This window comes from Cucumis melo, chromosome 4, assembly GCF_025177605.1.
Source record: "Cucumis melo cultivar AY chromosome 4, USDA_Cmelo_AY_1.0, whole genome shotgun sequence".
Classification (NCBI taxonomy): Eukaryota; Viridiplantae; Streptophyta; class Magnoliopsida; order Cucurbitales; family Cucurbitaceae; genus Cucumis; species Cucumis melo.
This window is the reverse complement of record NC_066860.1, coordinates 33,858,017-33,879,395: the sequence shown is the minus strand read 5'-3', so window position 1 is coordinate 33,879,395 and position 21,379 is coordinate 33,858,017. Positions and strand designations below refer to the sequence as shown.

Below are 21,379 nucleotides of genomic sequence, written 5' to 3'. Positions count from 1 at the left end.
TTTTCCATTATTATTCTTTTTAAGAGAAACAAAATCAAAGTTACAACAAAAAGTCCAAACTACCCTTTTCTTTGACCACTTAGGAAAGGGATACTAAAAAAGACAAGAATTGTGATTGTTGTCAATTGTACATCTACTTATCTCTTTGTTCTATTATCTTGTTCAAAAAAAAAAAAATACAATAACAAAATCTCACAAAAAAAAAACAATATATATTAAAATACAAAATCATTTGTTGATTGTTTTTTTTTTTTTAAAAAAAAAACAATATATTGATTGCATATCCAATTCAACAATTTTCAACTCCACCCGTAAGTGAACCAAACACGTATCGGGTAAATCATTGAGTCGTGGGCTACACCATTACGTTTTACAAGAGCAAAACAAAAACGAACAATGGATTTCTCACAAAGTGTTTTGAATTTCATTTTCAAAATGGTTCAACATTCTCAATAAGTTTCATAGGATTTTAAAACTAGTTCTAAGGTAGCAAAAGAAGACGTAATTTAGTTGTTCTAGAACATTCTCAATATTGTCTAAATTTGAGTCATCCTCCTAAAAAGTCAAAGTTCGATTAAATGATAACAATCGTCGTTGGTAGAAAAGTTAAATAACTAAGGAGCATGCATCTTTTATCGAACCATCCAATCATCTATGTTGTAAATTAACACAGAGTAACCCCTAAAAAACTGATAAGGAGGTTACATTAAAATTTAAATGAATGTGTCCTACTATATTCTCTCTTTTTTTTTTTTCAAAAACGTTAAAAAGTATAAGATTTTTCCGAAACAAATCTAACAATCAAAGAGGTAGTACAAATGTGTCCAATAAGTTGTAGTACACTTGAGCATCATAGTAAATATAGTACACTCAAGAGTCTAGGAAATGCACTACTTATTCTTAGATTCTTTATTACAATGATTTCTTTTATGTTGTCATGTAAAATATCATCGTCTCAAAGTTACTCTAACAAAAGCAACAACAATATTTACATAGGTTATAAATCTATCAAATCGAGCATAATTTAATTGACATACAAAACCATTATCAACCAAAAGGGTTGTGATTTGAATTTTACTACTTTTAATTGTACCAATGAGTTATAGAACTTGTTATTGGTGTTTGATCATCTTTATATTTGTGACCAATTGATAACTTTTGTGTTTTTTATGAAATGAACCAAACTTCTCATTTCGAGATTGGTAATGCAAGTACATTAAGCTAAAATCATTATTTATGGAACCAAATAAAATTTTGGTTAGTTTATATTGATAAAAAATTGATCATTATTCATGGATGTCAATATCAATTTGAACTAAAACAATTATAATCAATATAGTAATAATTTTATCAAAAGATCGACTTCAACTAATCGATTATCCGAATAGAACTGATAATATAGAAGGGAGCATTTGTTGAGGCGAGGGAAAAAGATGGCACATGGGTCATTCATTGTGCGCGGGACCCACAAAATTCACACACTTTTTGTTTGTTGTTGTTATTATCATTCACTATTTATTTATTCATTTTAAATCTGTAAAAATCGAAAAGGGAGAATAGAGAAATGAAATGGGGCCCCACGTGATCAAAAATAGAGAGTAAAGTAATGGGCCCAGACGGAATTGTGTCCATTTGCGGTGGATGTCCAAAGTCGGAACGGCGTGGCCCAAAAGTTGCTCTCATTCCTACCTCTTTCTCTTTCGTCGTCTTCACGAATCTACTTTTTCCTCTTTCTCCACTATTCTTCTTCTTTGTATTTTCATTTTAATCTCTTTCACTCTTTTAAGTTTTATATATCACACCTTCAATTTCTAAATTTTGAAGTAAATTTGGAAAAAAAAAAGAAAAGAAAATTAAAGTTATTAGTTCTAAAAACATAAAATTGATATTTTTAAATTGAGGAGACATATATTTTAAAAAACTTCAAACTTGAAAATGGAAATACCTAACTTGTGATTTACAATTTGAATCATTATATAACCATTTTAAGTGATGGAAAAAACTTGCTTCTATGTATTTCATTTCATTTTGTTTATTGTATATGTTTTTAAAGAGACGGGAGAACCATAATTGTTTAATGGGGTTTCAAGAATATTTATTCAATATTTGAAAAAAATTTGAACAGATTTCGGTGGCTAAGATAGATTTAGAATAATTATATCTATTTAGATCCATTGTCTTTTAATTTCAATGTAAGCATAGTGTATGGATATAACAACGTTCTTTGTTTGTTAAATAGTTGATTTATAAACATTAATTTCTCTGTATCAATGTCATTTGAATCTAACTATCAAATTATAAACAAATTATCTTATATAAGAATGAAATCTTATTCGTTTATAAATTCAAATGGTCTACAAAATAGAATTATCAAATTTCATTAGTATGTCATTGACATGTAACTGATCAACTAAGTGGAGTGGATTGTAAAGTTAAAGAAAATGACTAATTTGATCAATTCGAAACATAGGTCAAATTGCACATATAATTCAAACTTTCAAGTTTTACGGGTAAAAGTGATATTTTCTAAAATCTATCTAGAAAAAGTATAAATAATAATGTGACGAAATCCACATGTTGCAATGATTCTAAATAAAGATTTTGATGATGTTGTTCTAAATAGTGTTTATTGGTTTTTATAGTTTTTAAATTAAATTTATTATAGTTTAGGGTCTAGCTTAGGTTCCAAATTAGAGGATTTGGTTCCTCAATTGTTATTTATTGGCCAAAACTTTTATCAACTTATTTATAGTTTCTGTTAAGCATTGCATATTAACAGAGTAATTATTGGCATAATTTGTTCATAACGCAACGAGTCGATATGTCCGAGTGGTTAAGGAGACAGACTTGAAATCTGTTGGGCTTCGCCCGCGCAGGTTCGAACCCTGCTGTCGACGCGGCTTTTCTTTTTCTTTTTTTCTTCTTCTTCCTTCCCTTGCTTTGACTAAAACACATACATAGAAAATGCATACGACCAAATAAAAACAAAAATTCAACTTTATATAGGTTGGTTTTGAATTTCAAAATTTTGATGATTAAATAGAAATCATGTTAAAAGCAAAATATAGTTTTTTTTTTAATTATAAATATTAGAAAGGTTGGTCGTATTAATTACTATTGAGCTAAGTTCGCTGTTTTTTTTTTCTTAATTAACCAATGATGACGAGTAAATAAATGTTTCTGACGGCAACATTGACACCAAATGGTGTATTTGAGCATTATAATAAGTTGATCTGTCACAAATTTGTATTTGCAGTTAGTTTCACTATAAATCATAAAACGAATCCACAAAATACTAAATTTCTTTATCGTGACTTGAAAATTTGTTAAAAGGCATTTAGAGAATACAGAAATCAATATCAACCTAAGGGTATTGGTGTAAACCTCAACAGTGTTAGAGTTGGCTCCGTAGAGGGTCATAGCCCCTGAACATAATTGATAAAATATCAATTATTTTCTAAAACTCACATGGGTTTTCACTTTTGGAATTACACGTACCAACTCCAAGACTCACGCGCATTGCTTATTATTAATATATCGTAATTTACTTTGAAGAAGCATCAGAGGAGGAGCCATTTGTCATCCAAGAGTATAAGAAAGATATTGGTTGACTTACCATTATGATAAAAAGGTTGTATCTGCTGTCAAAAGGTTCAATCATGAAAAACATCAACCTATTGGATCCAAAGGGGAAGTTGTTATTGAATATCAATGAATTCTAGTAGTGCCACAATGAAAACGAAATAAGGGCAAAAATTGTGAACTTAAGAAGAATAAGACCGGCTTGACCGCCCTACCCAAACTAGTACATTTGTAGTCCAGATTGTTCGAATTATTGGGTCATTTGAACACCCATACTTCCGAAACGACGGCCCATATACTGGGCTAATGGGCTTACCTTCGTTCACAGACGGTTGGCCCAATAGTGATATCCGTCTCGTCTTCACCATCCAACGACAGCGTATCGAGAATTCAATTTGTCAAGTGCCCGCTATTTTATTTCCGGGAGGGTGGTCGCTTCAGATTGCTCAGATGGAGCCGGAGATGGCGAATGAGCCTTCTCCGATGGTTTCAGCTTCTTGACTTCCGTATTTTCTTCTTCTTGAATATGTGAATTTCTTATTAAAGTCGTAGTTCCGAAGTTCAAGCTTTCCCTACTATGGCGTCTCCAATCACGTACTCTGTCATCGACGACAAAGATTTCGACGATGCAGCTTTGTGGGCTGTAATCGACTCTGCTGCTGCAGCTGCATCTTCTTCCTCCTCGTCCTCTAAATCTCGCAAGTCCCTAGCACTTAATTGCATCAATAAATCAAACCCTTCTCCGCCGCCAAAATTCCCGAAAAGCCCTAGAACTCCATACCAGGCGCAGCGAAATTCTAGGGTTTTTATCGAGGGTGAAGTAGTGCAGGAGCCATGGGTGTTTCAACCTCCTCGGAAAATTGCAAAGACACGTGCAACGGAAGTGAGCGATAGCAGTCCTCTTGCGGTTGTCTGTAACAACGCGTTACGGACCCCACCTGCTCCGGTATATTTGTCTCCTGAAGCGTACTTGTCGCCGCAGATTCGTTCTGGTTCTGAAGGTTCTCCAGGTTGTAGTAGAAGTGGGGTGAACGAGGAAAGGGAAATGTCAAAGCATAGCCTATCTGGGCAGTTTCCTTCAGTCTCCCTCTTTAAGGAGTATCAAAATGCGGCTATGGCGGTATTTTCTAATTCCGTTTAGTTATGCCTTTAGTTTTCGTTTTCACATGATGCATTCCTCGCGAAACCCTAGCCTCTGTTTGAACAACTCTCAATTGAACAGGAAACTCTGGTATAGCCCAAGCACAAAAGTTAGATACTTATAGAATTCATTGCTATCAGGAATATGTGTTTTGCGTTAGAATATACATTGTGGGAATCAAGAATTAGCTCCCAAGAGGTGGGAAATACAATTCAGGTCAAGTCAAGGTCCTAATCTCAATTAATTTCTAATGCTGATCAACAGTTTTATTGCTGTAGGTTTTTCGAGTTTTAGTTAAAAGACAATAGAAAATGTTTTGCTCTCTCATTTGTCTCAGACATGACGTTAAACCTTTTAAAGTGTCGCATGTTACAATGTCTCAACAATTCATATCAGATTTCTGTGAAATATTTCTTAAGTCATTGTTAGCTATTTTTAGTGGAAAATATAGAAAAACTTACTGTCAGGACTGAAAAAGAACCTAAACAAACCAAATCATGGTTTAATTACTGGTAAAATCCAATTTGAATTTGCTAAGCCAACATGAAAATGCGTTATTTCCTTTCTTTCTTTTCATACCACTGTTAAGGTAACTACCCGAATGACATACTGTTAATATCTCTAACATATCCATTCTAATACTCGAACAGCTACATATTTGCTTCTATGAATAGTTTTACTTGCTTTTGATCTCTTAATAGTCATACTTGTACATGCATCATGGTATCGATTTAAGTTCTCTGGTCATGTTATTATCTTCCTTATTTTGTATTGGCTAGTAAATTAAGTAATTTGGCATAGGTTTCTTAGCTCTCATTATCACACGCTGAAGGCACCCGTTTTTTTATGTATATATATTTTGATTGGTACTTTCCTTTCTGAAATCTTGTAAATTGATTTATTTCTCTGTCTCTAAATATTATTTAAATCCTATATTCTTTGGCAATCCCAATATACAGATTTTAGAGAAATCAGACTTTACCATGATTGCCGGGAACCCTTTCATAAAAAAATCAGGTTGAGTAATGTATTCTATGCCTTCTCATTGCAAAATGGAGAAATAGATGTAACAGGGGTAATTTTCTTTACACAGGATGGAGGAAGATATCATTTTATTTCAATCTCTCTTTTGAAATTAAGGACAAGACAATAGAATTTGATGAGAACCGCAATGTCCAGCGCGCTGAATTTGTTGTTCGAGCGTATATGCAGTATGTTTATGGATGGAACTTAATAACTTATCCATTTGTTTGTCTATTTGCTCATCGATTTTTGCGTATTAAGCTGCTTCCACGAGATATGATCTTATACTGAACTATACCCTTAAATTCACTTTCTCCATAATAGAGGTGGTAGATTTTGTGATGGATGGGGCTCGTGTGAACGACGCGAGAAGAGATTTATAAAGCCAAATCATGATGTTCCTAGCACAGCAGAAACCAGGGCAAAGAATAAGGCATGCCAGGTACGTCACTAATTCTCACAACTGGCTTATCCAAAATTATTTTTCTAATAGTTGCTTAATTTGTTTGAATCCCCAAATGGAGAATTAGTTCATTGTCCCTTTGTTTCGGCTTTTAAATAGGTCAATATTACAAAGCTTCAAGTTTAAGTATCACTAAATGTGAAAGTTTTACTTGATCGGTTAGACCATGTACATCAAATCTACGAAAAAATTATAATTTAAACTTAACTTTATAAAATTAGAACTGTCATTTTATATTTATACCCTTTTTATATTTCCATGTGTAGAAAATGAATAATAAATTTAGAAATATCATAATATACTATCTCAAAATTTATAATAACTTTAATAAAAAAATTAAATGAAAAAAACATGAGCAAAATTTACATGGTCATATTAAAAAAGTTTCTCAATATTACATAATTTAAACATAAAGAGCATAGACATATCTACATGTCAACCACGAAATTGATGGTTCAAGTTTTCCCAACTTTTGTTATGTACTAAAAAGATACTTATAAATGAAGAAATATATATAAAGCATATTTGTATATAAAAAATAGACAAAAAAAAAAAAAAAAAAGATTAGAAGAGAATAGAAAATCATAATTTGATTTCTTCTTTGCCCCTAGCATTTCGTGGTGATTTGTGAACATGAGTGAAAATAAAATAAAAATAATTACATATTTATACTCAAAGATTTAAAAAGGTTAAAGAGACACAAAAGAGTTAATATAAGATAAGAGAATGTGAATAGTTGAGATATAGAAAATTAAAGGATAGAGAGAGGAATGTAAATGGATTTGGATAAATTTAAATGAGATAATCAATCGGAGATAAAAGTTATAATAAGGTGATGAAAAGTTAAGGAAGTGTAACTTCTATCTTTTGAATGTGAAAATGGCCATAAACATTAAAACTATATGAATTATTTTGCCCCTAAAACAAGATAAAAAAAAGTTATAATAAAAGGGTAAAATGTGGAGAAAAAAGTTTCTCCACTCTTATCCTTTTGTACATAGTAAGTATAATTATAGATTCCTACTTAGCATTTTTCTATTTCGTGGACCATGATGTCTAACATGCCAATTATCAATATCTCATATCTATTAAGAAGGAAACACATTACAAGGGTTTTGAACACTAGACCTCCTCCTATTTAGGAAAAAAACTCTTAGTCTTGTCTGTCGATTTTCGCATAATTCTTTTTACATATTCTCTGACAGTATTACTCACTCAGTATGTAGAATGAATCGAGTTGGATGAAAATTCTACAGTTTTCATGCTTATGCTAAAAGCTAAATCCATTTCCGAGTAGAGTAGATGAGATTCTACTGTAAGCAATTACATATTTAAACATTTCCAGGATCTGCTTGGCATTGGAGAGTATCGACCTGGAGCATGCCAGGGGCAAAAGTAAAGACTTGCTAGATTTATCCACGCTGTAGAACTAATCTAACTTGTATTGTAAGGAGTTAGATGGTAGCAATCTTTAACAACAACAACAACAACAACAAACATAATAACTACAGAAGTTCACTGAATGTAAGTTGCAACCAAGTTGAGATCTCAAGGAAACAACAGTTAGTAATGGAGAAACACCATCTACCAGAGAGAAGTTCATGGGTTATTGTAATGTTGTAGGCATTTCCTTGTATTTGGTAAAACTTTCATATCTTTTTATAGAAAGTGATTTTGATGGTTTTGGTTATACTTTTTCTTATGTACTGGCTTTGCAATATGTAATAATATATGATTTTCTGCCCCAGTTTGGAGGATCTATTGGTTGTTGAGAAGTCACAATTTCTTGGATGCCTAGTATGGGCACTTTATCATTATTATTTCTCAGTTGGTGGAGGTCATTGGTTTACTATTTCATGTCCCAGTTTTATTAATGGATCTCACAAGATAGTTGGATATTCTAGAAAATGCAAACTTTGTGGAGCTTTTTTATAATCTAGTCTAAAATTAAAGAAAAATGTTAATTTGAGCATAAAAATAATTAAGATATATATATCTTTGATTAAGATGTTAAAAGGTTTGAAACTACATGCATCCTGTTCTCATTTGGTGGTTATTGTTAAATTCTTAATTGCCCAAAGAAAAATCAAAATTGTAGTTTTTGTTCTTCATTTTAGGCCAAATATATATTACTATTTTATATTTAATGTTGGGAGTGTGTTATAGTTATTGTTTTCAATATTTTAAAAGTCGCCCACTGCTTTTATTCTTTTTCTTAGTTCATTTCACATAGCACATTATTTTCATTTTCATGAACTATTAATATATTTTGATCTAAAATATGCTGAGTTGAAAGTACTTTATGGTCTAATTTCAGATATAAAGAAAAATAATCTTTAGTAAACTTTTCATTTCCTTTGTATCTAAATAATTAGGTTGTTTTATAAATGTGATTTGATTACAATTTTTTTACCTTCCAAACGTAAACTTGTTTAAGAGTCACGAAATGATCAAAATGACCTAACTTTTCATATAGTAGAATTGCGTTTACTCTGTAATAAACATGACCTAAAATAAATTACAATGGATGATAATTGGAAGATTTACATACAATTTATAAAAAAAAAAAAAAGAACAACGTAGATCCTAATCTAAAACTGTTAGTTAGAAGAGATATTTTTGGTAATAGAACTTTAGAATGGGTGTGTTGATGAACAACCGAAATGACCACAATAAACCCCTAGAGAAATAACGGAAGCAGAAAAGGAGGGAAGGGTATAACAGTAATTGTAATAAAAAGGAAAGAGAATTTGGTAATTTGGTAGTTTCCTTCTATTTGTCTGGCCCTCCATTCAAATCGTATGTCAGTACGAAATTATTCTCTCACGTCCTTTCCCTCCACCACCTCCCATGTCTGCTGCTCCACACAAAACTGCATTCCTTCACACTTCAAAATTCACTCAACCTGCTTCTTCCACCGCCAAATGCCAATTCCCTTCGTTTTCCACAGCCAATTTTGCAGTACATTCTTGTTTTCTCTCAATAATTTGTGGCTATTTTACACTGGTTTCTTTCTTGTCCATTCTTGTTCGTCGGTTTCTTCCGTTTAATTATTGCTCCTTCCTCCTCCTCCTCAAGTCTATTATGGTATTATCGGATTTGACTCGTCGTCGTATCTCTGCAACTCTGAATTAATCTCGTCCTCTTTCTTCTGCTTCATTATTGCACTTGATGCTTCCAGATTCAACTATGGCTCTGCAGGTACCTCTCTCTCTCTATACCTCTCTGTGATTTTTTTTAGTGCTTAATTTTGCCCTAATTTTGTGTTTGATTTCCGAATTTAGGAAGATGGATGGCCATTAGGGTTGCGGGTTATGAACGCCAGAGTTGGTGGATTGGCGGGAAATCATGATCTCTCTGCTTCGGTTTCTTTCAATACTTTGCGTACTCATTCTCCTAGTTCCTTCACTGATTCTTCCTCAGATCTTGACACAAAGGTTTGTTACTTCCATCTTTTTTTCTTAATCCGTTTAACTGTGTGCTTGGGATTGGAGAGGCTGAAAATTTAGTACATTATGCAAATACAATGCTTTGGGTTGTGTCATAATCAGGACTGCTTTTCTTTGTCTTGTTTTTTCTGAAAGTGATTGAGTTGAAGTAGTTGCAGCCTTGCATGTTGCCCTTTTTCAAAATGTGTCTTGATTTCCTTTAGAGCTTTCGTTAGGTTGAGGGTTTAAAAGAGTGACTAATAATTTGAATTGAAATTGTTGATGGTTAGTGAGTTCTTCTTTTCTTCCTTTTGTTCTTTTGCTCCTTACCTTCTCTCCCCTCCCCTTCTCACGTTTTGCTTTCGCTTCTTCTTTGTCGCTCTTGTATCCTATCACAAGAAGGGCTGAATTGAAAGTTCAGCCATAAAATGTGAGTCCGGAAAGAGCAAAATCAGGAGGAAATATGGGTAGTGAGAGCTCAAAAAATATCGTTTTGATTATTGTACTTAAAGTTTGATCAATTTTAGTCAATATACTTAAAATTATCTAATTTTAGTTTCTTAGTTTAATCTTAAATTTAGTCTACTATATTAGGTTGTTATCTATTATTTTTTGGAAAAAAAAAATTATCCATTACATTTTTACTTTGAAAATATATTCATATATTGTATTTTCCTGCATGAGAAACTAATTTTGGAGCCAAAATGATATTTTGATAATTTTGTTTTTGAGAAATCAATTCAAATTTCAAATTTCAAATTTTTAGGTCGGTCTTAAAATATTCCAAGGCTTTTGGTATGGTTTTTTTTTTTTTTTTTTTTGGTCTCTGTTTTTGCTAAATTCCATCAGGTAATTGATTTTTAGTCAACTGGATCATTCTACCCTGACAAGAGCATCACGCTAGGGAGTCTCATTGGAGTCTCTAGCATTCTTGAGCTATCACGAAGATCAACAAAAGGAAACAAAGTGGAAATACTCGAAGATAAAAAGAAGTATAAGTCCAAGCCATGGTTGTTTTCTTTATCTTTATGCATTAAACTCCGTCCTGATGCTGTGAGCTTCAGCAGCTCTCCTTCACTTCAACACTCTCTTGAAGCAGAAAGGAAAGCTACAAGAAATCGCAGGAATCACAGTTCGACCCTTTATGGACCCAATGATTACTCGCTTGTTCCTCCTGTTTCTGGAGCAAACTCTTTGTTTTCCAGTGATCGAGTTGATCCTGTGTCGTTTGCACAGGCGGGCGAAGAAGAAAGCAGAAGATCAGATGGAGAACTTGTTCAAAATGGTAATAGTCAGGGGATTCCTCTACTCTTTTCATGTCTATATTGCCAACTGATTAAATAATTCTCTCTTTAATTCGCTACATTAACATTTGAATGCAACTTGTTCTTCATAGGAAAAATGATGCATTTCAAATGTTATATGGTCATTTCTTTCATTCCTACCATTTCATTTATAGGAGACTTACTTGTAATAATCATCATCCAGCCATTGTGTTTGGGTCAGATAAGTTAGTGAACCACATTGATTGATCCATAAAACCATAACCAGTAAGTGGTAACCATGGTTAGCCTTTTCATATCTGTTAGCATATGATAGAAGAAAAAACTTCAAATGCTCGTATAGATGTGCTATATTTGATAGTAAATAACCGACAATGACAACTCTAAGCAAACAAACCTTATCGAACGTTTGCTCACATTAAACTGGATATATCCAAATGATAACGGATGCTCAATAGGTGAAGTAAAGATCATATACCCGGATGGAGCTTACTCTGTTTTCAAGCGAATCCGAGGCTGGATCATCTCTCTGATAGTGGCCATTTTTAAGGCTTGATACACGTCCCTGCATTTTGCTCACCGAACTTCCCAAACAGGGCAGATAAGCTCTTCAAGCTGTTGTTTTCTTCATTGAAATTTGAAGTTCGCAATCCCTTCAGTTTCAAGGGGGAAATTTCTTGGTCTACACTGTCATTATTATTCTTCACCTCAGCAACGAGAAGCTTAGAGATGCTGCTTCTGCAAAAGGGGCAAACAGGGGCTGTTGGACAAGCTGTTGTTGGATTAGGCTTCTTGTGGCAGCACAAAGATAATGTGCAATGAGCGCACATTCTATGGCCACAGGGTTGGGCTTCAATATTACACATCTGTTCAAAGCATATGCAGCACAAATCCGTGTCGCTTGCCTGTTCGGAAGAATTTCCACAAGTGATATAAGAATGATGCATACAGAATTGACGAGTAATAGTCTCGGTCTAATTAACTACTGAAATCGAAATGCAAAGTAAAAGAGAACCATCCAACACTTGAAAATGAAATCCCAACAGTTTTAGCACACCCATTACCTATTTACTATTCGAAATTATTTTAACAAAAAACTGAAATGAACAGTGTGGTTGTATTACCTCAGATGTTAAGTCATTGTCGACATAAGCATCAATGTCAACATCAGCTTCCAAAGGACATTGAGATGTGATGAATGTTTCCTTCAATATAGCCTTCTCTCTCTCCATGTTTGCATCCATCAAAGCCTTTTCTAGTAATACTTTTGCATCTGGATCTAGTTTAATTATTAACTTCAAAGGTGAAGGCCAGATGAGGGGTTCTGGTGATGAAGGATTCAACAAAGCTGCACAAGTTTGATGCTTATGCTTTAAAGCAACCGTAAAGGGTATTCTCCTGCAAATGGCCAAGCTCATCCCTTAAGAAAACTTTATTAGGAGGTTTAATGTTTACTTTTAAACGGCGACTGCTCTAAAGGAAGCATGGAAATAACTCGATTACATAGTTGCCAAAGGCTTCCATTGATAACGGAGAAGCAACAATATCAGGAAAAGAAAGTCCTGAGATCTAATATATTCAGTCCTACATGATCACAGAGTTTAAAGAGTTAAATCTAGATATCCTCAATCTTCAGTAACGTCTTGATCTTTGTCTCATTACACAACTTTGATTTTTTTAGCTAGCATTGTCTTCTTACTAGGGCATCTTTTCACAAGTAAGTGGATTATGGTATTTATGAATTTGAGAATTTGATAACGAGATTAATTGAAGTAATCACGAATCTTTCTTGAAGCTTACCCGTAGGAATCAAACTGAAATCTGTCAGCACCCCAAGCAAGCAATTCTCGAACACACTCCAGTGAACCTCCACGGGCAGCTAAATGAAGCGGCGAACTACCTGCACAACTGCACAATACATTCCCAATAAAGTTTCTCCATCAAAAACAACATACCATTATTCTTTGGCTAAAGATCAAAATTAAATAATGAAAGGTCATTCTTCATACCTGCAAGTTGATACAGACACAAGAGCACCATTGTTAAGAAGCATACGAACACACTCAGGTTGGCTCTGCCTGGATGCTAGATGCAATGGAGTTGAGCCATCTCCATCTCTAACGTTCACAAATCTTGCAAAACCCCTTCCATTTTCATTCAATCCAAAATTTTAAAAAAGTCATCATATGAAGGCCACACTCAAAATTGAATGAGACAAGAAGAAGAAGAAATCATCTAACCAAGAGTCGGACACAGGGGTGGTATGGGCAGCAGAAAGAATCGCTTGCAGACAATCTGAATGTCCATAAAAAGCTGCGTAATGCAAGCAGGTTCTTCGATGTATAGAATCAAACATCAATATCTACAGAAAAGAAATAGACACCGTTAAGAAAATTTTGATCCAAAATAAGAAACAAACAGGCGAGAATCGTCCAAATCGGAATACGCACATTAGCTCCTGCTTCGATCAGCCTTTGAACACAAGCTATCCTCCCGCTCATTGCAGCCAGCATCAGAGGAGTCTAAATCAACCGAAAAAACAAATGATTTAACGAAAAGAACAATCGAACTACCAAGGAGTTCAAAAATCAAAACACGCATTCAATTAATAAAAAAACCTGATTATGCCGATTGAGAATGTCGGGATTCACATTCCGGTCCAAGAGTATCGAAAGAATCTAAATCAAGAAATACACAACTAAAACCTCAAGATGCTACATCAAAAAAGAAACAGAGAAGAGTTAGTTGAACTTAAACTATAACTCACATCGATCTGTCCATTGGCAGCCGCAGCATGTAGAGGCGTTGATCTTTGATGGTTAATGGTGTGGTGTAAGATAGATGGATCAGTGTCGACCATAGCTCGAACAACATCCACATCTCCATTGTGCAGAGCCCTGAAGAAGAATCCAGTTTCATGGCGGTGTGTGCAGCTCAGGCCCTGACCCATCGCCTCGCCCCTCCCTCGGCAACCTACAATCAACAATCGCCTCGTTGATTGGACATGGAGAGGAGCTCAAGAAGAAGCTCACTCACCGGGGGCTTCAATGGAAGCCGTAGAAAGGAGATGAAGATGAGTGAAAGGAGGGTGAGTTATTTCATGAATTGAATTGAAATGGCCTCGGGATTTGAACCTGCCCGCCAAAGGAGCGGGCAACTTCGTTGTGTGGGTAATAATAATATGGGAATACTACTTTCTTTTTTCTTTTCCTTTTGAAGAATTGGCTTCATTGTCCGATATTTTGAGCAATTTGTATTATTTTACATTATCTCCTCATCCCCATGCATTTTATGATTTTGCTGTCTCTTTCACCCATCACTCTCACAGTTTCATTCAAATATTATTATTTTATTTCAATTTTATTTTCATTCCTAAACTTTATATTTAGTTGGATTACAAATTAAAAAAAAAAAACGTACATTTCGTTTCTTTTAATTTTAAAAAATAATAGGTTTTAGACTTTCTAACGGAATGGTGAAATAATTTATATATTTGAAAGATTAGTTATCAAATAAAATAATCACTTTTAATAATTTCATGTTTTAATTTTTAATAAAATGTTATATGGTAAATATATGTTTTATCGTATGACTCAAAAAGTAATTGTTTTCAACATTTTGGTTGTCTTATTATTTTAACGCATTTTCGTTCTACTTCACTTTCTCAATCCACGTGCTAGATGCAAATTATTCACACACAAGTTGTATTTTGAATTCTTTAATACAACAAGTATGTTTGTGAATTCTTCAACTTTTCATTTTAAATGAAAAATCATGTTGATTACTCCTAAGCTAAGCTTAATTGAAAAAACCTCTAATAGCGTATCTACGATAACTTTAAATTGTATATTTTCGTCGTATATCGAACGGGGTCTTGAAGAGTATGTTGTTAAATTATAATTGGTTTTCTTACAACTTTATTTTTTCAAATGAGTCGATATTTTGTTAATCGCTCGACCTTTTTGTGAATTTACAAACTTCTTGAACAAAATACTAAGTGAGATAACAACTTCACTCTTCCACTGACTATACTTGCCGACTTTAACATGTCTTAAATAAAAACTAGAAGAAATGTCTTGCAAATTTATAACAAAGATGTCCAATACACTATGCATGTATATACACAATAATATTTCTTGTCTTATTGTAATAAACATTCAAAGTAAAAAATGAAAAATGTGTTCCTTTACAATAATATTCAAACTCCTTACTTTAGTACATACACAACGAATATTTGATCGCAAACAAATTTTATGGTCTCAAAAGAATACATAGTTTCAATTTTTCAAAACCAACGATTTATTTAACCTTTTTCTTCGTCCAATGTAAGGTGCAATCTCGAAAATATATTTTTTTATCCCAAATATTCAACTTACGTTCTTTTCCCAATTCCAATATTTTAAATTATTACACTACAATTTAAATAACCACTATTGTTAATTGCATAAATACAACTCTTACGTAAGTCTTAATTAAATGTACTAAAATGGATTTAATTAGCTAATTTATTTTTTAAAAAAAAATTCATTTTCCACCGATTTTCTTTTGTTAATTTTCAAAAAGGAAATAGCAAAACGTGGTTTTAATTATAATGATGCCTTTGTTTTTCCGGACAAAATACTGTTGTACGTTAGACCAATTTCCCCCATTTTAGCCATCAACCTTCCTCCACCTCTTTCCCTTTTCAGAAACTCTTTCAATCATTCGTCAATTGCTTACGCCTATAAAGTATAAAGCAACGCACGGCCGCACAGCGTAGATTCCCCAATTATTTGCAAAACTTTTCTTAATGGGCTCACTTCCTCATTTCAGCCCAACCCAACCTTCCTTCTTGGGTATAGGCCCATTTAAGCAATAATATTGCCCAGGTTGCATACGTGCGGATGTAGTAATTATATTCAAAATAATTAAGTATATAGCAACATTTTAAAAAATTACAAATATAGTAAAATTTTTCAAAATCTATCAATGATAGAATTCTATTATTGTTATACTATATAGTAAATGTTGATTTATCAAACCATAAGAGTTTATCAACGATAGAAGTCTATCAAGATTTATCAGTGATAAACTTTGCTATATTTGCAATTTTTTAAAAAGATTGTTACATACTTAATAATTATTCTAAAAGTTGCTATTCATTCTAATTACTCGGTTGGGATTGAAGAATCCACTGAAGCCCGTTCATCCCTATTTTTGCAACCATGTTATCTAATAAAAGTTAAATATAACAAAATATGTAAGAGTCTTTCAACGTAGATATTAGTCTCGCTGATAAATTTTGCTACCGATTTTTTTAAAAGTATTTTTTTATCCTTAAAAAATTATTATCCATTATAATTACCATATATTTTCATTTTTTTTAATAGAGGAGCAAATTTAGTAATTCAGATATTTTAAAAGGCTAGATTTCAATATTTAAATCAAGAAGGAATTAAGCTTTAAAAAGATTTTGTATCACAAATATTTTGGAAAATCTATTGAATTAAAATGAATATATTATATATAATTACTTCGAAAAAATGAAAGAAAAAACAATATTAAAATTGCCCGTACACATATACTAAAATGGCTGGTATGTGTATAAGGGTGAACTCATAAAGATAATTATAATATAAAAAAGAATAATGATAATGAGTAGCGATTTTAGAAATAGTTATTAAATATATAACAACATTTATAAAAAATTGTAAATATAGCAAATTCTATTAGTAACATTTTGTCATCGATAGACTCTTATGGTTTATCAGTTATAGACTAATATTTAAAACATGATTGATTAGTGATAAACTTATGTCATCGATAGAATTTGACAGATTTTTTCATATTTGCGATTTTTTTAAAATGTTATTATATATTTAATTGCAACTATCTTTCCAATAGAAGGAGCTGCTGGGCACCTGCTTTCAACAGCGACTCCATGGCCCAATGGATAAGGCGCTGGTCTACGGAACCAGAGATTCTGGGTTCGATCCCCAGTGGAGTCGTTTTTATCTTATCTTCTTATCTAGTTTTTGCTTATAGTAAGGCCACGATATGGATCTAGTGGGCTTTGCCTCTTGAGCCCATTTTTCATCCAATAATTACTAACCGCGGGAACGCTTCCCCCAGTTTCTTTCCAAATGCTTGAAATCTCGCGCGTTTCTTTCTCCTCTCCATTTCCCCGATCAACTATGGCTTCAATATCTTCTGGTATCTACATTGTCAATATCTTTATCTTCAAAACTCGTTTTGTTTAATGTTTATTGATTGTTCATCATTTTGTTATGTTTTACGAATGTTATCTTCAGCAACTGCCATGTAATGGATCGAAATCAGTTCAACAATTTAGGTTACTTAAGTTATATGATTACTGCGTTACAGGAATTCGAACATCAGAGGTATCTAAACTTTGTTACTGATCGAGTAGAAGTCTACTTCCGCTTTAGCTTTTCTTTTATTATTGAAACCAGCCAGCCGATGTTTTGAGTTTTACTGATGCATGATTACAAACTGAAATTCTCGGTGATCTCTGCCCCGATCTGCGGCTGTAAATTATTTGAGTGTACTATTACTAATTGGAGATTATTTCATTTGTTTGAAATGAATCAATTACGATTTTGAATCAACGCAGTCTTTTGGTTCTTGAATTTTGATTTTCTGTGTACTGAAGACATTATTCTACCTGCCGAATGTGCAACAGTAAACTAATGGATTGTTCTGTTTCGATATGTTTCTATTTGATAGATTTTGACGTACCACAGCCTTTTCATCCTTAAACTCTGATTCTCCTTGTATTGCAACGGAACAAATTGAAACGATGCGAGTGGTTTTTGATTATGGAAACGTGTGTCATCAAACTTATATTAGGCAATGCCTACATCCACTGCCAAAGGAGCGACATCAAGATTCTCTGTCGATGATCAGTCTGACGAATTTTACAAGATACAATATGGAAGAAGATGTACTAAGTTGTCCGTTTGAACTTGTATATAGCAGAAACCAGTTCTAATGGCTTTAACAAACTTCTCTGTTTCTTCTTATTGCAAAACCGTTTTGACCAATTTTTTATTAGTTTAGGGTTTTCATAAGTCATATCAAATCCTAATTTCCATGATAAATATCAGTTCTGAATTGACTGGTGTTTTTCCTTACTCTACAGGAAAAATGTAATTCTACGTTACGCATCGAAGTAATTCCTTGCACTCTCCTCTTTATGTAGGGTTATTAGCTTCCTAAACTGTTATTTCTAGCGATGCATCCAGGATTTAGTTGCCGGAGAATGTTCGGGAGATAAAGTCGGTATCGTCGGCGCCAAACATTTTTGCGGGTAGCAGCTTGCATTGCAGTTTCCACACTCTGGTAAGCAGTGACAGCCTCTGCATCTGCATGCCTGATCATTATACAACTGTTAACTACTATTTATATACCAGCTTCTAGCACTAGCAGTGTCTGTCGGTATACTTTCTCTAATGTTCTGATCATCCGTTTCTTTTTTGGTTCCAGTCAATATAATTCGAAGAGGTGTATTTATCAAAAACCAGATCTAACCACTTTGGTGTTGCAGCGCTGTGACCATGATTTGTGCTTGACGTGTCAGGTACATTCTATTCTTGTTTTTTAGTAAGTGGTGTTTAAATGTATGGGGCTGGTCAAGCAGACTTGTATCGTGGTTTAGACGAAAGAGTGTAAGACTTGACCTTCATTCTCAGTTTGCAGTTAAGAGGAAGAGCTAGGAAGGACAATATAGGTGTAACCTTCTCTCTATTAGTCCACAATTTTATCGTCTTAATATGCTGAATAAAGTTTTTACAATCAATTCAGGGGAATAATTTTTCTTTTGAAGTAATCCAACATATATTTTTCCCTCGGGACATTCGGTAAAATTAAGAAGATTGGCATAGCCCTTGCGCAAGGATAAGACACAAATCAAAATAATCCAACATATATTCCTTATTAACCAAAATAACAATAAAGAAAATTCGGTTATTTTTGTAGTGAAGCATATTGATAAATGTTGGCTATAAAGAAGACGTGTCTCCTGTAATTATTAGGCTCTGCACTCCAAAGTTACGACAATTCTTCAAAAGACTTCACCTGTAACCAAGTCCTCTTACAAATCCTCTATTGCTTAGAATTCGCAATTAACGATAGTCAAGAAAAAAACTTCCATTAGGAAAATTGATGATGAAAAAGATTGAATACAATTAAAAAGAACGATGTTTGTGGATGCTACTGGGAGCAGTTCCTTTTATCAGGAAGATTGATTTAATAAGAAGAGTGGATTGACCAAGTTAAAAGATTAAAATTAATAATTTAAAAACATAGAGGATCCTCATAGTTATCTCAGTTGAAAAAATTCAAACTAATGTATATCATCCAATCTTGGTTCTAAGTATAGCTAAAATTTAAGCCACGGGCATTCACAACCTAAAAGAATAGACAACATAACCTACAACTTCTAAGCAACTAAAACAACAATAAAATCAAGACACGGTTAGAGGGGCTGACATAAAATTTATACCAATTCATCCAATGTAACGATGATTCAGTTCTCGGATGTAGGTTTACTAAAATCGTTCAAGAATGGTTTCTAAAAGATCTCGTAAGTCACTCAACAAAGCTTTCTCAAATCTCTTCCTTCCATGGAGACTAAACAGATATATTTCCATCGCTCGAAAACGCCCATGATTCCTGCCAATTGAAGAAAAGTTGCTGTTTAATAAATAGCAGCGGCGCTGTGGCGCTACAAACGGAAATTTTCACCTGTCTTTTTCGGCATTCCATGGCGCTCCTTGCTTGATATTTCTGGGTCTCTTACACAATTTGTGTTAGTTTGGGACTACTTCAACATTCGAATGGTGTTTATTACTCTGCTTGACGGTCACTTGAATTTAAAACAAGTCAAATCAACAATTGACTTGGCTTTCAATAGCTACAATTTTTTCTTCCACTTGAATGTTTATGGGTTTTAGTTTTGAAATTTACTATTTTAGTGGAGTGGAGCATTTGTTTCCAAGTCAATATTCTATTTTACAGGAGTATTTGTGTTCAACTCAGTGCTTCTGTTCAAATAACGTGACCGCAACTACAAACCATGAAGGTTTTGTTTCTATTCCATGACTTTATGTTGAGTGGATACTTTCATTGTTGTTTTGACGTTCTTCAATATGCTTGCTGATATTTGTTCCATTCATTAACTTGCTTAAAAGTTCATCGAACACTTTAGGACCCCAAAATCAAGTATTTTTTGAATCTGATGATAATTATCGCAATACTAGTAGTAGGGCTGTGAAGGATGATTGACTTTTACCTTTTAATTTCGATATTTCCCCCATTTCTGTTACACTTTTGTTTTCTGATATGTCATCTTTTTGGAAATATTCTTTTTTAATAGGATAAAAATAGAAAGTTTGAGCTAGATTGTTTGTGCTGACATTTCATTGAATAGTATTCTCTTAATTTTGATTAAGTTCACCTTAGGAATAGTCATTATTTTTTAACAACAAACACATATTCTTTGTATAGAATAGTGTGCCATTTTTTTTAAAAAAATTATGCGGACATGTATCTTGGACGCACCCCTTTATGACTAATCTGTAGGTAAAAGCGAAACCTGAAAGTGGTCTTCCATTTGCTAAAGACTAAGCCTTAATTGGTAATTCCCTAGCTAAAGATTAAGCCTAAAGTGGTCTTTATAATTAGCTTGACGTTAGCTAGATATTAAGCTTGGACAGGTCTTCCACTTAGAGTTACTTTGGCTATGTGCATGGAGCAGCCCCTGTCGGATTGCATGGAATATTTTAACCAATAAAGGAGGTCTTCTCTCATGAAATTCTAAAAGATAAGTTGGGAAAAATGACTTCTCTCTTGAATGACAAGAATAATATTGGCATATTATTTAGCCTTTACTTAGTCGCATGTTCATTTTAGTTGACAATTCCAACACTATATCATTCTTTTTCAATATATTTTCTCTCCGTAGACTATCCTTCTCATGCAGCAGATTGAACTCATGAAAAACAAAAGAAATGTTGAATCTCAATTATCATATTTTGTTTGTTCATACAGCGCCTATGCATTCTTCATATATGGAGAATTCCTAGTATAAAGTAATTTATTTTGTTATCCATTACCCTTTGACTACTGAACAAGGATATTAGAAGCCTCCACCCATCTTGACAATGGTATTATATCGTCTATTGTTGGATAGAAATCTTTTTGGCTTTGCTTTTAAAGCTACCTAAAAGTCCTCATACTAATGAAAGATAAATGTCATCTTGCTTATATACTTGTGATTACTTCTCTAACTAATGTGAGATTTCGTTTGCCCTCGTAATAATCATTCCCTTGAACAAGGTACTACATCTCGAGTCTTCTCTCATTCATCTACTCCTATTGTCCACAAAAGCATGCATCAAGGTTCAGTTGCAAAGCCAAAGGATGACCCTAAACTCATTTTCATGGATTATATACTTGG

The 21,379-nt window shown here is 33.4% G+C and overlaps 3 protein-coding genes, 1 long non-coding RNA gene and 2 other non-coding genes across 9 annotated transcripts; 5 read left to right on the top strand and 1 right to left on the bottom strand.

Moving 5' to 3' along the window:
- The first annotated feature begins 2,815 nt into the window (after positions 1 to 2,815).
- TRNAS-UGA (transfer RNA serine (anticodon UGA)) lies at positions 2,816 to 2,897 on the top strand. Its single transcript has one exon. It is a non-coding gene; the product is annotated as a tRNA-Ser (tRNA).
- Positions 2,898 to 3,923: 1,026 nt separating this feature from the next.
- Positions 3,924 to 7,956, top strand: LOC103486390 (uncharacterized). The gene is made up of 5 exons (XM_008444333.3): positions 3,924 to 4,702; positions 5,683 to 5,740; positions 5,817 to 5,934; positions 6,071 to 6,188; positions 7,555 to 7,956. The coding sequence occupies exons 1-5, from the start codon at positions 4,160 to 4,162 to the stop codon at positions 7,606 to 7,608; spliced, it is 891 nt and encodes a 296-aa protein (XP_008442555.1). The 5' UTR covers positions 3,924 to 4,159; the 3' UTR covers positions 7,609 to 7,956.
- A 723-nt stretch (positions 7,957 to 8,679) lies between these two features.
- On the top strand, positions 8,680 to 11,075 carry LOC103486392 (uncharacterized). Of its 3 annotated transcripts, XM_051084211.1 has the most exons (4): positions 8,680 to 9,410; positions 9,494 to 9,646; positions 10,502 to 10,629; positions 10,705 to 11,075. In XM_051084211.1, exons 1-4 carry the CDS (start codon positions 9,381 to 9,383, stop codon positions 10,979 to 10,981), a joined length of 588 nt encoding a protein of 195 aa, XP_050940168.1. In that variant the 5' UTR covers positions 8,680 to 9,380; the 3' UTR covers positions 10,982 to 11,075. The 3 variants fall into 3 exon arrangements, 2 of the variants coding, with proteins under 2 accessions (XP_050940168.1, XP_008442557.2); XR_007820457.1 differs by having other exon boundaries at positions 10,487 to 11,075; XM_008444335.3 differs by having other exon boundaries at positions 10,502 to 11,075.
- A 168-nt stretch (positions 11,076 to 11,243) lies between these two features.
- LOC103486391 (putative E3 ubiquitin-protein ligase XBAT31) lies at positions 11,244 to 14,105 on the bottom strand. The gene is made up of 8 exons (XM_008444334.3): positions 13,688 to 14,105; positions 13,539 to 13,598; positions 13,371 to 13,442; positions 13,161 to 13,282; positions 12,930 to 13,064; positions 12,721 to 12,828; positions 12,045 to 12,318; positions 11,244 to 11,825 (listed from the first exon to the last, which is right to left on the bottom strand). The coding sequence occupies exons 1-8, from the start codon at positions 13,868 to 13,870 to the stop codon at positions 11,466 to 11,468; spliced, it is 1,314 nt and encodes a 437-aa protein (XP_008442556.2). The 5' UTR covers positions 13,871 to 14,105; the 3' UTR covers positions 11,244 to 11,465.
- A 2,729-nt stretch (positions 14,106 to 16,834) lies between these two features.
- TRNAR-ACG (transfer RNA arginine (anticodon ACG)) lies at positions 16,835 to 16,907 on the top strand. Its single transcript has one exon. It is a non-coding gene; the product is annotated as a tRNA-Arg (tRNA).
- A 133-nt stretch (positions 16,908 to 17,040) lies between these two features.
- Positions 17,041 to 20,120, top strand: LOC103486393 (uncharacterized). 2 transcript variants are annotated; one of them, XR_007820456.1, is made up of 4 exons: positions 17,046 to 17,112; positions 17,211 to 17,300; positions 17,647 to 18,261; positions 18,406 to 20,120. It is a non-coding gene; the product is annotated as an uncharacterized LOC103486393 (long non-coding RNA). The 2 variants fall into 2 exon arrangements; XR_537082.3 differs by lacking the exon at positions 17,211 to 17,300 and having other exon boundaries at positions 17,041 to 17,112.
- Positions 20,121 to 21,379: the final 1,259 nt, after the last annotated feature.